Here is a 16,593-nt window from a genome sequence, read left to right as displayed (position 1 = left end):
CTGGGAACTCCTTCAGAATTACAAGGAGTCAGTGGGGTAGAGAGGAGAGTGCCCTGGCACATTCTGATGCCACCAGCCCAAGCTTGAGTATCTTGTTAATGTATTAATTTATTTTTTTAGATTTATTTATTTTTACTTTATGTGTACGTTTTGCCTACATGGATGTACGCACACCATATATGTACCTGGTGTCGTGTAGATGAGAAGAGGGTAGCAGAGCCCCTGATGTTGTGATCTGAAGGTGGAGTTATAGACGGTTGTGAATTGCCCTGTGAATGCTGGGAACTAACTGGGCCCGTTTAAGAACACGTGCTTTCGGCTCCTGCGCTGTTGCCTCAGCCCCAGCATCTGTTCTTTAGTGTGGTAGGAAGGACGGTTCAGGCTGGCCTTGTCCCTGAAGCTGTGGCCACTGTTTCCAGACTGGCTTCTCTGAATCCCTCTAGTGCTAGCTGCAGTAGATTCTTGGGGATGTCACAGAATGGGGTGGCGCCCAGTCCCCTTCCTTACTATCTCCGTGCCTTACTTGCACCTCAGAGCAAGGTCCATGGGGTTCAGAAGAAGGCCTACCGAGTACTGGAGGAAGTGTGCGCCAGCTCCCAGGGCCCCGCCGACCGCTTTGTGCAAAGCCACTTGGATGATCTGAAGAAGACTCTGCTAGACTCACTGCGGAGCACATCCTCGCCTGCTAAAAGGGTGAGGGCTGCGGGGCTGCCGACCCTGCACGGGAGGAAGGGTGGCCGCAGGCAGACCAGGGGAGCAGTGACACTGAGGGACCCCAGTGGTGCCTTTCTGCCCACAGCCCCGTCTGAAGTGCCTCATACACATTGTGAAAAAGTTGTCAGCTGAGCATGAGGACTTCATCGCTGCTCTCGTCCCAGAGGTAAGGGAGGAACACATGCATGTGTCTTCTGCTAGTTCGTTCGTTCTTTCCTTTTTTTTAAGGATTTATTTTTATTTTTACGTGCATTGGTGTTTTGCCTGCATGTATGTCTCTGTGAGGGTGTTGGGTCCCCTGGAACTGGATTTACAGACAGTTGTGAGCTGCCGTGTGGGTGCTGGGAATTGAACCTGGGTCCTCTGGAAGAGCAGCCTGTGCTCTTAACTGCTGAGCCATCTCTCAAAACCTTATTTTATGATTTCTTTTTTCTTTTCTTTTCTTTTTTTTTTTTTTTTTTTTTTTTAACATTTTTTAAGATTAAATGAAGAGGGCACCAGATCTCATTAGGTGGCTGTGAGCCACCATGTGGTTGCTGGGAATTGAACTCAGGACCTCTGGAAGAGCAGTCGGTGCTCTTAACCTCTGAGCCATCTCTCCAGCCCGTGATTTCTTAAAGTCTGGTTTCCAAGAGCTGGTTGTGAAGTGGGAGCTGTAATGGTGATGAGGATGTGCTCGCTCCCCTCACTGCCTGGGCACGGGTGGCTCCCCAGGCTGCCACCTTAGCGAGCATATACTGACAAGGCTCTTCGGCCAGGTGATCCTGTGTACAAAGGAGGTGTCGGTGGGTGCCCGGAAGAACGCGTTCACTCTGCTGGTGGAGATGGGCCATGCTTTCCTGCGATTTGGCTCCAGCCAGGAAGGTGAGACTGGGATACAAGCTGGGGTGGACACACTGCAGGCTAGAAGAAGACCCTTAAAGCCGCTGGTCTTAAGGGAAGGGTGGAGGGAACTCCTTACTCTGTTCTGCCTGTGGCCCTGACTAGACAGCTGCTCTAGGCCTGGGGTGCGCATCCTGGGCTCCTGTCTTTAGTAACTGTCCACTCTGCCCTCAGAGGCTCTGCAGAGATACCTAGTCCTGATCTACCCTGGACTTGTGGGTGCGGTTACCACAGTGAGCTGCAGCATCTTGGCTCTGACCCACCTCTTGTTCGAGTTTAAAGGTAAATGTCCACTTGAAGGCCTGGGATGCCTTCATGGTAAAGAGTGCCCCAAGGTTAGGACAGGGTGGTGCCAGAATGGGGAAAAGTATCAGGAGGAGGGAGACCAGAACCCAGCCCCGTCTGCTTCCCAGTCTCTTTTCCTCACACCTGCACCACCCAGCTGTGTACAGTCCCAGTATCCCGGGCCTTTTGTCAGATTGAAGGAGGCTGACCAGTCCCTGGGTCTTAGTTCTGGTCCCTCCTCTCACCTGCCACATGAATCTTTGAGTAACTTCACTAACCTCCTAGAACCTCTGTTAATCTCTAAATGGAAGACCATGGCCACTCGGTGGGTGGTGATTCAAACTGTGTGAGACCACAGAAAGGCCCCCTGCTCACATCTGACCCATGAGCGGGTCTTGGGTTCGGGTAGCTCTGGTATCTGACGGTGGCTCCTGTGCACAGGACTGATGGGGACAAGCACAGTGGAGCAGCTCCTGGAGAATGTCTGCCTGCTGCTGGCTTCCCGCACCCGTGATGTGGTCAAATCTGCACTGGCTTCATCAAGGTGGCCGTGGTGGTCATGGACGTGGTGCACCTTGCCAAGCATGTGCAGCTAGTGGTGAGGCTCCGTTTTCTTGACTGATGGAGGCCCCTGAGGTGCCAGTGTGGACCCCATGGGCCTTGGGTCATTAGTTTAGAACGTTGTCATTAGCCACTGTTGATTTGAGCGGCAGAAGGACATTAAGGAGTGTGGGAGGGGATTGTAGGAGAGTGCTGACCAACAGAGAAGACACAGTGCCCACAATGTCTCCTGTTACCCTGTGTCCCCTCCATAGACACCAGACCAAAGACCAAGGACAGAGCTCCTCCACATTGTACAGACAGAGAAACTGAGACCAGATACTCACTCTCAAGGTCTAGTCTCAGGGCTCAGGCTGGGCTCTTCCTCTGCAGGACCTCTCTCCACACCACCTGCTGGGGCACAGATAAAAGGGACACAGAGAGCCCCTCTGGGTTGTGTCTCCAGACTTTTGCCCAGGGGAGCCTCCCCCTCACTCCCTGCAATTGGACTAGTTTGCTCACCTGCTGTCCTCATTTCTCCCTCCCAGCTGGTTGACTCACATGGTGCTTGCCATCCGCTTGCATGTTGCTCTGAGTCAAGCCTTGACCTCAAGGAAGGGAGCAGAGATAGATGTCTTCCGAAAGCCTACAGCCTAACCAGGAACCAGAGATTTAAGAAATGGCTAGAGTAGAGATCTATTATATCTACCTACATTTAGAACTTATAGAAATCCCTTCAAAGGATATGTGGGGACCTTGTTCCCTGACCCCACTGGAGACCTTACTGATAAGAAGGTCTGCCACCCATACTAGGCAGGATGAGCATGACTGCATGATAGAAAGGGAACGTGAGACTGCGAGATGCTGGAGAGTGTCTGGCGAAGTAGAATGAGTGAATTAGGTGGTACCTTTATGGCCACTCGGCGGTCAGGTGAGCCTGTGCATCGCTCATAGCCTGTGCCTTAGTACTGGTAGTATCTGTCCCGTCTAGTTGCTGTAAAGATCCATTGGAAGAACATGTGGAGAGTGTTGTCACCTTGAAAGGACGACCACAGATGTGTTACGAGGGAGGGCCTAGAGGAAAGGTACGATTCCAAATTAAGCAAGCGTAGTTGAGCTAAGGAAGGGCTGAGAACAGGGCAGCTGGCACCTCCCCTCTTCACCGGGCCCAGCTGCACTGTGCATTCATTGGTCTGGACAGCAAGGAAAGGTGGGCGGGATGGAAGACAGGCCCTGCTCCTCCCTCTGACGCCACGTGCTCTCCTGATAGATGGAAGCCATCGGGAGGTTGTCAGACGACATGCGACGGCACTTCCGGATGAAGCTTCGGAACCTGTTCATCAAGTTCATCCGCAAGTTTGGGTCTGTGCACTTGAGTGGGGTAGAGTTGGGGTATGGGAGTCTTTCAGGGGTCACAAGAAAGGCTTACCAGTTCCTGAACAGCTCCTGCCCCTGGGGAGGGATGCCTGGCAAGTACCTCTGGACAACCCTTCTCTGCCCCACTCAGGTTTGAGCTGGTGAAGGGTCTGCTACCTGCAGAATACCACAAAGTCCTGGTCAACATCCGCAAAGCTGAGACCCGGGCCAAGAAGCATCGTGCCCTGAGCCAGGCTGCTATGGAAGAGGAAGAAGAGGAGGAAGAAAAAGAGGAGCCTGTCCAGAGCAAAGGCGACAGGTAAGACCATGGCTCACTCCTTGAGGCCCTAGTCTACCCTAGCCCCAAACCTGTCCTGGCAGTGCCTTAAGTCTGCACCCCTCCCAGGAGGGCTTAGGTGTTGGACTTCTCTAATTTAGCATCGAGGAGATTTTGGCTGACTCTGAGGATGAAGATGAGGAAGAGGAACAAGGCCAGAGCAAGGAGCAGCGGAAGCTGGCACGGCAGAGAAGCCGAGCATGGCTGAAGGAAGGTGGTGGGGATGAGCCCCTCAATTTCCTGGATCCCAAGGTGGCCCAGCGAGTCCTTGGTGAGCAAGAAACAGCTGACAGAGAAGCCCAGAGTGGACTGGCCTTGTTGCTGGGTTCCTGTAGGCAGGGGTTGGTGTCTGAAGATAGCCTGTGGGCAGGGGCTAAAAGGCCCCTAGTTGGGAGCTTTGGTGTGTGTGGGTTCCGAGGGAAGAAGGTATGAGTTGGTTAGGACTGGCCTACCACCACCTCATGCCAATCTTCTTCACTAGCCACCCAGCCTGGATCCAGGCAGGGCAGGAAGAAGGACCATGGCTTCAAGGTGAGCGCTGATGGCCGCTTGATCATACGCGAGGAGGAAGATGGCGACAAGGTGGAGGAAGAAGACGGCACTAAAGGTAGGGTCCTGTGCCCCTGACCCCAGGAACAGCTGCTCCGGCAGCTAGGGCTAGGGCTGTGCTGGCCTGATACTCATGTATTCACTGGGGCTCCTGGCCTGTTCACACAGTGACCAGGTATTGAGGAAGCATAGGGAATAGATCTGAGCTTACATCTAAGGTCACTCCTGAGCATTCTGACTCCTCAGTTTTTTCCTGACCATACTAAACATTTTTATTTCATATACTATCTATACCTATTTATTAATTTACTTATGACCTTTTTTTTTTTTTGGTTGTTTGAGACAGGGTTTCTCTGTGTAGCTTTGCGCCTTTCCTAGAACTCACTTGGTAGCCCAGGCTGCCTCGAACTCACAGAGATCCGCCTGGCTCTGCCTCCCGAGTGCTGGGATTAAAGGCGTGTGCCACCACCGCCTGGCGACCTTTTTTTATGTAGTATACATACATATAATTTAAACCAGACTTGGAGGAAACTCCCCATACTGGGGCAGATGTGATCATCTCCTCTGCTTCTTTTTCCTTATTCCTTTTTGTTGTTGTTGTTGTTGTTTTGAGACAAGATTTCTTTGTGTTCTGCAACTCACTCTTTAGACAAGGCTGGTCTCGAACTCACAAAGATCTATCTGTCTCTGCCTCCCAAGTGCTGGGACCAAAGGTGTGCACCACCATGCCGGGCTTCCTTATCCTTTTAGTTGTTCGGTTTGGTTTGGTTTTAATAGAAACTGGCTGAGCCCTGTAGCTGATTTAGAGCGAGAGCCAGCCTATGGGGTACTGCTGAACTTCACAACATCCGTGTTGTACAACTGTCCCTCAGGCAGGACCGCTCAACACGTTTAGTTGTCTCTCCATGTCCTCTCCACACCTGTGTCTTCCAAAAGAGTGTTAGCCTTCCCAAACTGAGCATGCACTTGTCTAGAATGCGTGAAGCTCTTGATTCTGTCCCTAATTCTGTGGGGACAAGTGTCCGCTCATACAGCTCCTCCACACATCACTCGTCAGCTGCTTGTCTGTCTAGCTCCTGTCTATGCTTGATATGACATGGGGCTTGTGCTGTTCCTTCGGCTGTCTCTTCTCTGCTCCCCTCCCAGCCTTTGTACTCTTCAGGCTCTTGGGCACTTGGTGACCACTAACTGGTGGGGATGCCCCTCCCCCTCTCCCTGCCTTTCCAAGCCCCTCTGTTCTGTAGGATCCCATACTGGTTCTTTGTAGCTTCTCCAGGGTCCCTTAGCCACTAGGCCTCACCCCCACAGAACTCCTACAAGGCAACTGTCTTCCTTCTGTACACCTTTAATCACAGGCTGGCTCATTTTCTTGCATGCTGGGGGCTGAACCCAGCCCATGGTACGTGCTCCACGGAGCTCCATTCCCAGCCCCACACGAGCTGTCTTTATTGTCCTGTGGCTGTTGCTTTGCTTTGCTGGAAACTCTTCCCTGCTGATTGTCAGATTCATACTTCTCCTCTTATTCTCACTTGGTGCCGGTACACAGAGTGGGAAAATGCTTTTGGAGTAGGAGGGTAAAATTGTCCTTTTGCTAAGAGGGGACATGCATGGGGTGGGACTGACTCCTGGTAGTCTGGGGGCTTCCCTTGAGTCACTCACATTTGAAGGGGCCATATGGTCTGGGAGTGGAGGGGGTAGTTTGATCTCCCATGGAAAGAGGACACAGGTCTGGGGAGGGCAGTTTTCTGGGACTACCAGGAGGGAGTGTTGTCTTTCTGTTGACACAGCAGCTGCACCTGAACCTACTGCTGTTTCCGCCAGCAACTGCTTCTCAGCCAGTGGCCCGGGTGGGTGGGGCTTTCACTTCCTGTTGGATCCGCCTTCCACCACTGCCACCAAATGTAGTTTTTAATTAAATCTCTCTGGTTCTATTTATCACTAAGACTCGGGAGTCAGAGGCTGGGGTGAAGACCTGCTAGTTCAGAGAGGTTGAGAAGCAGCTAGCTGACCTTCCCTCTCTCTGGTGTTTCAGAAAGAGAGCATCCTTCTGTTCCGCCAAACCAAAAAAGACCTCCACACTCAAAGTCCCTCCCTGCTGCTTCCGGTGTGTCTCTATTCATCTCCAGGCTCTCTCTGACTCTCTAGGATCACTTTCTGTCAACCAGTTGCTGGCTCTGCCCCCTGACCCAAGGCTGATTTATTTAACTAACACAAATGCAGACTTGGGTTCACGGTGGGATTGAATGTCCTGTCCTGCAACAGGGGGCAGGCAGTGAGGCAGGTTGGGACGCCCGGGTGAGTGCTCATGAGCCTGTCTGCTTCTGACTCCAGGGCAAGATGAAGAGATGATTGATGACTTGATGGAAGATGCTGGTGTCAGAAGTGTGAGTAGTTTGTGGCCTCATCCTGGCCCACAGCTCCCAGACCCCAATCCTCACACACAAACAAACACTGCATCTGCGCAACTCCCTCAGAGTTTAAGATACTGGGGCAGTGTGGACGGGCATGTGAAGTGAATCCAATTAGAGCTTGGCATGTGGCAAGCTTCCCCACATGCCTGCTGGTAAACCAGGACCCAGGAGCTAATTTATAGTTAAGAATGTATCACAGGGCTGGAGCGGTGGCTTAGTGGTTAAGAAGACTTCTCACTCTTGCAGAGGACCTGGATTTGGTTCCCAGCACCTACATATTGGTTTACAACTACCCATAACTCCAGTGCCAGGAGATCCAACACCCTTTTCTGGCCTCCATGGGCACCAGACACACATGTCGTATACATACATATATATACAGGCAAAATACTCATACAAACAAAATAAAAACAAATAAATCTTAAAAAAAAAAGAAGAAGAAGAAGAAGAAGAAGAAGAAGAAGAAGAAGAAGAAGAAGAATGTATCAGAGTGTGTGTAGAATGCCGTTTGGAGAACTGAGTGAAAACCATGTAGGAAAGTCAGGAATGAAGAGGGTGAGGAGGAACAAGAGCCTTCTCAAGGATGCCCTGGGGTAGTCGTTTGTGCCTCTGTCACACACCTGTGTGACCCTCCCCTCAACAGACCATTCCAGTGTGGCCCAGCTCTGCTTACCAGGGCTCGTTCCCTGGCCTGGGTTCTGCCCTTCCCAGGCCCCCTCAGTCTAGTCTCACTTTGCATGCAGTAGGAAGCTGTGAGTGAGCCTGTCCCTGGGCCCAGGGTTCTGTGTAGACTCCTTGGTATGTAGAGAGCTCGGCACTTGGGGATGCACAGTGAGCCATAGCTGTCCTTTATGATCATTGTTTATTTTCCCAGAAGTTATTCTGGTTGGGGCCTCTCTGGCTTTTCTGGAACTTTCCTGGGGGAGCTGGAGATCTGTTGACAGCTGCCTTTTATTTCTGGCCAGCAAAGACTGGCCATAGTCTCTGTAGATGGCCCTCAGCTCAGAGCTGGCAAGATTAGACATCTTTCCTTAAGGCAGTAAGAGGATTCTAGGGGTGACCACATTAGTGGTTGGCTCCTGACACGTCAGCCTCTGCCACTAACAACCCAAGGCTTCTGGCATTTGCTGAGTCTTCTTGTGTGCATGGTTCTGGGAGCATGAGATGCTAGGGGGTAAGGCATTCTCAGTGGAAGACCAGTTAGTGGGCTAGCCTTTGCTATGCACCATTGGAACTAGGGTAAAGCTCAGCCATCATCCTCTGTTGTGCAGCCAAAGCCCCACATGTCCACTTTCTGGTACTCGCTAGATATCCAGAGTTCTGTGTTACAGACAGTGGATCTGGCATCCATATTCCTGGACACATGTTCAACCTGATCTTTTGACCTGGCACCCTTGGTCCTCAGCTCACCTACAGACTCACAAAGCTTCCAGGCTGGTGTCACAAACCACAGGATAGGAGCGAGCTTTGGGAACTAGGTTACACCTGGCTGACCTACCCACACCCCTACCCACTCTATGGTGTGCTTACTTGATTGCTAATGCCTAAGCCCAAATATCCCCGTGGGCTGCCTGATGGCTGGTCCTCTTTCCTTCGTATGCATCCCTAATGTTGGCGCCAGGCATGCAGTAGGTGCAATAAGAAGTATTAGCATGTTCTATGTCATAATTGGATGAGTCCATGTGTCCCAGTGACTTACAACTTCTGTGAACCTATTGTCCATTGAAGGACTGTAATGAATAGCTTGGTCCAGGATCTCCCACCTACCCAGGGACTAGAGAGGGAAAGAGGTAGTCAGAGAGGCTTGGAACCTTGCTTGCCTGTGAGAAGACAAGGACCTGACAGCAGCAGCCCAGGGTGTGAAGTTCAGTGTGAAGAGGGAAGTCCAGTTGTCAGAATGTGGGCGAGATTCCCCCAGTTGTGGGCTTGCATTTCCCGTGCAACTGGGGATGAGAGCTTGGCAGAGGGTCTTGTCATCAAGGCAGGCCAGTGCTTCTGTCCCTGCCCTTAGTATGGTGTACTCTGAAGGACGTAGGGCATCCTTTGCTTACTGACTCCCTGCCTGACATCCTTTGCTGCCTCTTTCTATAGAAAAAGAAGCTTAAGCGGCAGAGGGAAGATGAGGAGGATGAGCTGGAGATCCCGCCTCGGTACCAAGGTGAGGTATTCTTTCTTTTCATGAGACAGTTAGTTTCCCTTCACCTGCATCAGGCTGTGGAGTTATAGAGAGGGAAGCAGAGCTATGAAGTTGCTGCACTCAATTGACAGTTACACAGATTGGCTGATCTAACACTCAGGACTAGGCTGGGGGAGCGGGAGATACGGGCCTTAGAGAACCTAAGAGTTAGGTTTGTGCATAGTAAATCTAGCCCTTTTGGCAAGCTCCTCCCCACCCAGCCATCCTTCCATGAGGCTTGTGAAGTGTTAGCCTCTCTTGTATGCTCCAAGATTAGAACCCTGGTCAAAGGGTTCCTCTCTAGCAGCAGGGTGGCTCCTCTGCTGCCTGAGGTACACCCTAGGGCTCTGCCCTGGGTTTCTGCCATAAAGCACCTGGAGATCCAGAGCTATGGAGGCAGTCTCTCATTCTTTTTTTTTTCTTTTTCTTTTTTCTTTTTTTGGTTTTTGGAGACAGGGTTTCTCTGTGTAGTTTTGGTTCGTGTCCTGGATCTCACTCTGTAGACCAGGCTGGCCTTGAACTCACAGAGATCCACCCAGCTCAGTCTCTCATTCTTGTAGCAGTATGTCCTCTGGGCCGCATGTCATACTAACCCTGCTGCAGGACCTATGACTTCTGCCCCTGCATTCAGAGCCTGGCTCCTTCCTGTACTAAGATGATATTGTGGGCAAAGGACATTTATAACCATGGGACAAGAAGCCTGGGCTCAGGACAACTTGCCCAGCTGTTACTTAGCTGTGTAACCTTGTTCTGTCACACTGCTGGGGTTCCAGATTCACGTCTTGGAGGGGCTTTCTGAGATACATTGCAGGATTCTATCCATGACTTTTGAAGTCTAGGCCAGAAGTGACAAGCTGACCCTGGGCAGGTTTTCTTGCCTCAATTATCTCTAGTTCTCACCGCTCGGTGGGGTAGGTAGTTGCTTCTGTACCAGAGTCAGAACTGGGTGGAGCATGGGAAATGCCCTGTCCACAGGCAGAGGTTAGGAGTTTTACAGGTAGATCCTGTGTAACTTTGGAGAATGTGGGTCATTTATATCAGTACAGAGCGTATGTGTTCCTGGGAGTCACTGGGCAGTGTCTCTTCAAGGGAGCACTTTAGTCATTGCTTGCCAGGATGGGGAACCAAGTTCCTTGTCTTCTGTCCATCATCTTCCCAGAGGCCCTTTGAGAGACGTACTTCCTGCCTCCCAGAGGAGGGTCACTCTGGTTCTGCCTGATTTGTGATCTTTGTGCTTCTCTATAGCTGGAGGCTCTGGCATCCATCGACCTGTGGCCAAGAAGGGTACGCCTGGAGCCGAATACAAGGCCAAGGTGAGAGCTGTGGGCAGGGTGTGGGCCTCCTGGTACCAGGAGGATGATGAAGGGCAAGGAAGAACTGTGCCCATCACCATCCTGGGTGCTTTTTTGAGTCATACAGGGCAGTTAGGGCATGTGGCATTTGAAATGGCCTTAGAGACAAAAAAAAAATTGACAAATGGCCTTAGAGAGAGAAGCCTGTTGATGTCATCTGAAGGAGAAAATGAAGGGGAGAAGGGGAACATTAGGCTAATTGAAATCAGGGACAGGGAAGGGACCCCACACTCTGACTGACTCTGACTTTGGGGTTTTGATTTTTGTTTGTTTTTGCTTTTACTGTTTCTCTGGATGAGCAGAAAGCAAAGGGTGATGTGAAGAAGAAGGGCCGGCTTGATCCATATGCTTACATCCCACTCAACAGAACCAAGCTCAACCGCAGGTATGGTGACGAGTGAGTTAGTAGGCGCCACACAGGGCAGGGTCTTTCTTACTCAGGTCTCTTGTGGTTATTTATTTTTTGTTGTGTGTATGTGAGTGCCTGTGCCTCTTGTATATGAATGTGAAGGTTGTTCCTATTGCTCCTTACCTTATCCTCTGTTGAGGCAGTTCCTATCTCTGTACCTGGAACTCAGTGACTGTCCAGTCCCCAGCACCCCTGAGACTGCAGGTGCAGCCACCACACCTGGCTGTTTACATGGATGCTGGGGATCCCACCTTGTGCAGTAAACGCTTTATCCACCAAATACTGCCCAGCCCCATTTTTATTTTTTTTTTTTTATATTCACTGTTTTGTGTGTTGTAGCTAGAGTTTTTCTCTCCAGATCTTGCCAAGCCCTGGCAGTCCTGTAGCCCACTTATAAAATAAATATACAGACGCTTATACTATTTAAACTGCTCGGCCATTAGCTCAGGCCTACCATTGTCTAGCTCTTACTCTTATACTCAGCCCATTTCTGTTATCTGTATGTCGCCACGTGTTCCGTGGCTTTACCTGCTGCCTCTACATGATGCTCCCTGGACGGCAGGCTGGTGTCTCCTCCTCTCTGCCTTCCTGTTCTCCCAATTCTCCTCTCTCCTTGTCCCACCTACTTCCTGCCTGGCTACTGGCCAATCAGTGTTTTATTTATCAATCAATCATCCACAGCAGTGTGTGTATGTGAAAGACAACTTGTGTGAGTCAGCTCTCCTCCCATCATGTGGGTTCTAGGGATTAAACTATGGTCATCAAGCTTGACAGCTGTCAAGTGTCTTTGCCAACTGAGCCATTGGACAAGCCCCATTATTCTTATTTGTATTTATTTATTTATTGGACTTTTTTTGAGACAAGGTTTCTTCTCTCTGTGTAACCTTGACTGTCCTGGAAGGTGATTTAAGACCAGGTTGTCATCAAACCTAGAGATCTGCCTGCCTCTGCTTCCCAAGTGCTATGCAATACCACTGCCCAGCTTTATTTTTTAACATGTACTTACATGTACAGTATTGTTAACTTGAACTCTTCTCCGTGTGTGTGTGTGTGTGTGTGTGTGTGTGTGTGTGTGTGTGTGTGTGTGTGTTTATGTTATGTCATGTGCCTGTCCCATGTTGCTGTTATTGGCCTCAATCTCACTATCTAGCCAAGGCTGGCCTGTTGTGAAATATTATTTTAACTGTGTAAAGGTGTCTTACATTTGTTTCTGCTGCTTTTGTTAATGATGTAAAGACATGTTTTATTTGTTTGATTAAATAAAATGAACTTGAGATCAGGAGGCTGAGTCAGCAACTAGCTGATAGGAAGTGGCAGGGAGGAACTAAGTATAGCTAGGGTTCTTAAGTGGGTGGGGTGAGCAGCAAGGTGCCCCCCTTTTTCAGGAGACATGAGCAAGGAGAGAAGATTAGCTACTTGCTATTCGTCCTCTCCAAGCAAGCAGAATTTACCTCAACCTTTGGATCCTGCCTTCCATAGAAGGATAGAGATTTAGTCAAGTTTCCTTTAGCAGCCATGATAGAGCCGGTGCCTGGGGGAACAGAATTCCTGCCTGGCTGCAGCCAGTGTGGCCAAACTGAAGCTGCTGCTGGTCGCTGCGGAGTTGCAGCTGCTTAAGGGCAGCCACCGTATTGAATGCAAAACAACATTAGGCGCCAAAATGTAGTTTTTATTTGTTTTGTTTTTTTAAACTCTTTGGGGGCCCACCACCCAGCTCTCAAATAAACACACGGAGACTTATTCTTACTTATGAATGCCTGGCCTTAGTGTACCTTGTTTCTAGCCAGCTTTTCTTAACTTAAATTATCCCTCAAATTGCCTCAAGGGTTTTGTCTTTCTCTATTTCTTTATTCCTTTTTTTCCTTCTTACTCCGTGGCTGGCTGGCTGGGTGGCTGGCCCTTGGTGTTCTCTCTCCTTTTTGTGCTCTTCCCTCTTCTCCTCCTATTTATTCTCTCTGCATGCCAGCCCCATCTATTTCTCTCTCCTGCCTAACTATTGGCCATTCAGCTCTTTATTAGACCATCAAGTGTTTTAGATAGGCAAAGTAACACAACTTCAAAGAGTTCAACAAATGCAAGATAAAAGAATGCAACACATCTTTGCATCATTAAACAAATGTTCCACAGCATAAATGAATGTAATCCATCTAAAACTAATATTCCACAACACTGGCCTTGAACCTTTTTTTTTTTTTTTTTAAGATTTATTGGCCAGGCAGTAGTGACAAACACCTTTAATCCCAGCACTCAGGAGGCAGAGGCAGGCAGATCTCTGAGTTTGAGGTCAGTCTGGACTATAGAGTGAGTTTTGGGACAGCCAAGGCTACACAGAAACCCTGTCTTGAAGGGGGAAAAAAAGAGTTAAGTGTTTGTGTGCAATTATGTACACATGAGGGCAGTTTCTGGGGAAAACCAGAAAAGGGTATTGGGTACCCTAAAGCTAGAGTTACGGGCAGTTGTGAGCCACTAAAGGTAAATGTTGGGAATTGAATTTGGATCCTCTGTAAGACCATTATGTGCTCTTCACCTTGAGCCATGTCTGTAGCCCGCTGACCTTGAACTCTTGATCTTCCTGAATTAGACTCTCAGGTGCTGGGGTTACAGGTGTGAGTTACTATGCCTTACTTAACTATCTTGTAAAACCCAATCTCGGGGATGGAAAATTTGGCTTATTGGTTAGGAACATTTGTTGTTCTTGCAGAGGACCCAGGTTCAATTCCCAGCACCCACATGGCAGCTCACAATCAGTTATAACTCCAGTTCCAGGGGATCTGATGTGTCCTTCTAGCCTACCTCTGCAGGCACTAGGCACACATGTTGTATACTTGCACACATGCAAGCAAAACATTCAAACACATAAAATCATCTGAAAAATACAACAATGAAAACTTGTCAGATGTTCCTTCTTTGGAGCTCCTCTCCTTCTTAGGAATTTCTCCCTTAAATCTACACCTTCTCTCTTCTTTTGTGTTTTGTTTTGTTTTGTTTTCAAGACAGGGTTTCTCTGTGTAGTTTTGGTGCCTATCCTGGATCTCACTCTGTAGCCCAGGCTGGCCTCGACTCATGGAGATCCGCCTCCGGAGTGCTGGGATTAAAGGCGCATGAGCCACACCGCCTGGCCCGGGCTCTCTCTTCTTAAAAATAAAATAAATCATGATCTTAGGTCACAGAAATTCTGGAATATATACATTCTACACAGTCACTATCTTTAATAGTTTTCCATAATTTGCTCTTCTAATCTTCTTGGAAAATTAGTTATTTTACTTAGACTATTAAATGGGACTTTTGGGTATAGGTGTGGGGACCATATGAGGTGTGTAAGAGTGCTTGCAAATGTTATATTCCTATGGAAATTGGTTCCAAATGGAATTCACAGGGAGGCATCTGCAGATGGGCCTTTTGAGGAAAGGCTGGTTGGATAGAGTGAGCTTTGACCTTGTCTAAGTTTGTTAGTGGAAGGATGGATGGGGATTTTGTGCAATAGCCAGGTCAGGACATAGGACTATCCGCTTATGTCACTCTGTCTCTGCCAGGGGTGCCCATCATATCTGATTTTGTTTTTCTATTGAGACCAGGTTTCCTGTGCGGGATCTCAGGCTGTCATTGAACTTGCCATCCTTAGCCTTCCAAGAGCTGGGATTGCAGGCATACACCACCACACGTCAACACTGTAAGGAGAGAGAGCTTCTGTTCTCAGTGAGATCAGCTCTTTTGTTCTTTCTTCCTGCAGGAAAAAGGTGAAGCTACAGGGACAGTTCAAAGGTCTAGTGAAAGCTGCTCAGCGGGGATCCCAGGCGGGACACAAACTGCGCACCAGAAAGGATCGTCGGCACTGAGTCCTTGGGGGGAATGGAGCTGTTCTCTGCCACAGTCCAAGGCCCTTTTCCAGCCCTCATGCTGTTTTAACACCAGCTCCAGGTGTGAGCCTTGCAAAACCTGGACAAAGAAGGACTCATTGGAACCAGGACACCGTTCCTAGAAAGATGCATAGGATTTGGAAAGTCCAAATGTCCTTAGAAACATTGTCAACATCTGGGAGTGGAACCATGTGACATTGCTACCTCTGAGAGCCCCTGTGAGGTGCTCTGCTTTCTGCCCAAAGTGGCCATGAGAGCAGAGTGGTGATCATGGTCTACATGTGGAAGGTCTTCTGTAACCAGGCATAGAATAAATGTGCATGGCCATGCATCAACCCTGAAAACAGAGTTTTTCATCTCTGCCCTCCAGGGATAAGAAACCTGACTACAGGCCGTACTGAGTGGTGACTTGACCCCTTCCTATCCAACTCCCATTAATCTGGCCAGTAGTGTCAACATATGTCAGGAGGGCTTCCTCCAGTCCAAAAATGGCATTAGGACGTAGAAGGAGTAGTGAATGCTCCATGGTTGGTAGGATCACAGGGTTGAGCACCAGGGACCCAGAATCGGAGGCAGTGGCTGACAGTTCTTGGAGCTGCATCTTCAGCTGCCCCCCAGTTCACAAGCCTCTGTCAGCATCCCTGTCCATGATTCAGCAGAACTACTGAGCCCTTCCTGGCTCCAACAGTTATTGAGGGAACCAAGCTAGGAACCAAAGCAGAGAACAGAAAGGAATGCTTCTTACTTGCTTGCTCAGCTTGTTTTCTTATACCTTCCAGAACCACTTTGTCCAGGGGTGGCCCAGGGCTGGGCCTAATGTGGGTGTATTTTCCCATATCAGTAATTGAGAAAATGCCCCCACAGAATACAGGCCAATCTGATGGAGGTGTGTTCTCAGCTGAGGTCTTCCTGAAGGTGACTCTGGCTGTGTCAAGTAGACAGAAAACTAACAGCACATCCATCTCCCCTGTTCTTTCTCCAGGATCTGGCTGTGCAGTGTGATTCCCTTTTAAATGCTGCTAAGGCCACCTGACCCATCAGCCCAGCATTTGTTCTGGGTGTGTTTCCCCAGCGGGCAACCAGAAGCAGAGGACCCTAGGGCTTTTGCCATACCTAGTTTATAGAGTATGCCTTGTCTTGATTAGTGAGCTCTAGCTCATATCTTTTCCTTGTGAGATGAGACCAGCATACACATTCTGCCCCCCCCTGGGGGGGGCAAGGTTCTCTGTGTAGCCTTGGCTGTCCTGGAACTCACTCTGTAGACCAGGCTGGCCTCAAACTCACAGAGATCTTCCTACTTCTGCCTCCTGAGTGCTGGGATTAAAGTTGTGTGCCACCACCAGCCAGCTACAACATACACATTGTTAAATAGTTTCTGTTTTGGTTTAATTCCCTTGGCACTATGATGCTGCTGGTACAATTTTTGGTAGCCTGTGTCTTAATACTGTTCCTTTCATTCTCTAAGATTTCTGGGTTTAGTATCTCCCATGCTAGGGCATTTCCACCATGACCTTGGGCTAAAAATCTGAGGGGAACCACAGCTTGCCAAGAGGTGGCACTGTTTACATGCCTTGCTCACAGAAATCGAGAATGGGCAGCCAAAAGATTTATTAAGGATTTACAAAGGTTTTCCAATCCTGACCCCCATTATCACCACTCAGCATCACATTTATCTCAGACCAAGCCTTTCCTGGCCCCTCCTCTCTCAGGAAATGGAACCACATG

General features: G+C 49.3%; 1 protein-coding gene across 1 annotated transcript in view; it reads left to right on the top strand.

Moving 5' to 3' along the window:
* Positions 1–15,212, top strand: part of Rrp12 (ribosomal RNA processing 12 homolog) — a 39,978-nt gene extending 24,766 nt beyond the window's left edge. Inside the window, 15 exon segments of the mRNA XM_028889423.1 lie at positions 535–693; positions 800–880; positions 1,473–1,578; positions 1,771–1,878; positions 2,323–2,409; positions 2,412–2,479; positions 3,692–3,783; positions 3,929–4,096; positions 4,216–4,385; positions 4,596–4,721; positions 6,995–7,047; positions 9,166–9,232; positions 10,496–10,563; positions 10,905–10,987; positions 14,742–15,212. Coding sequence (XP_028745256.1) covers positions 535–693; positions 800–880; positions 1,473–1,578; positions 1,771–1,878; positions 2,323–2,409; positions 2,412–2,479; positions 3,692–3,783; positions 3,929–4,096; positions 4,216–4,385; positions 4,596–4,721; positions 6,995–7,047; positions 9,166–9,232; positions 10,496–10,563; positions 10,905–10,987; positions 14,742–14,847 — 1,542 coding nt within the window. The 3' untranslated portion in view covers positions 14,848–15,212.
* Positions 15,213–16,593: the final 1,381 nt, after the last annotated feature.

The sequence above is a fragment of the Peromyscus leucopus genome, chromosome 1, assembly GCF_004664715.2.
Source record: "Peromyscus leucopus breed LL Stock chromosome 1, UCI_PerLeu_2.1, whole genome shotgun sequence".
Lineage (NCBI taxonomy): Eukaryota > Metazoa > Chordata > Mammalia > Rodentia > Cricetidae > Peromyscus > Peromyscus leucopus.
This window is presented reverse-complemented; position numbering and strand designations above follow the sequence as displayed.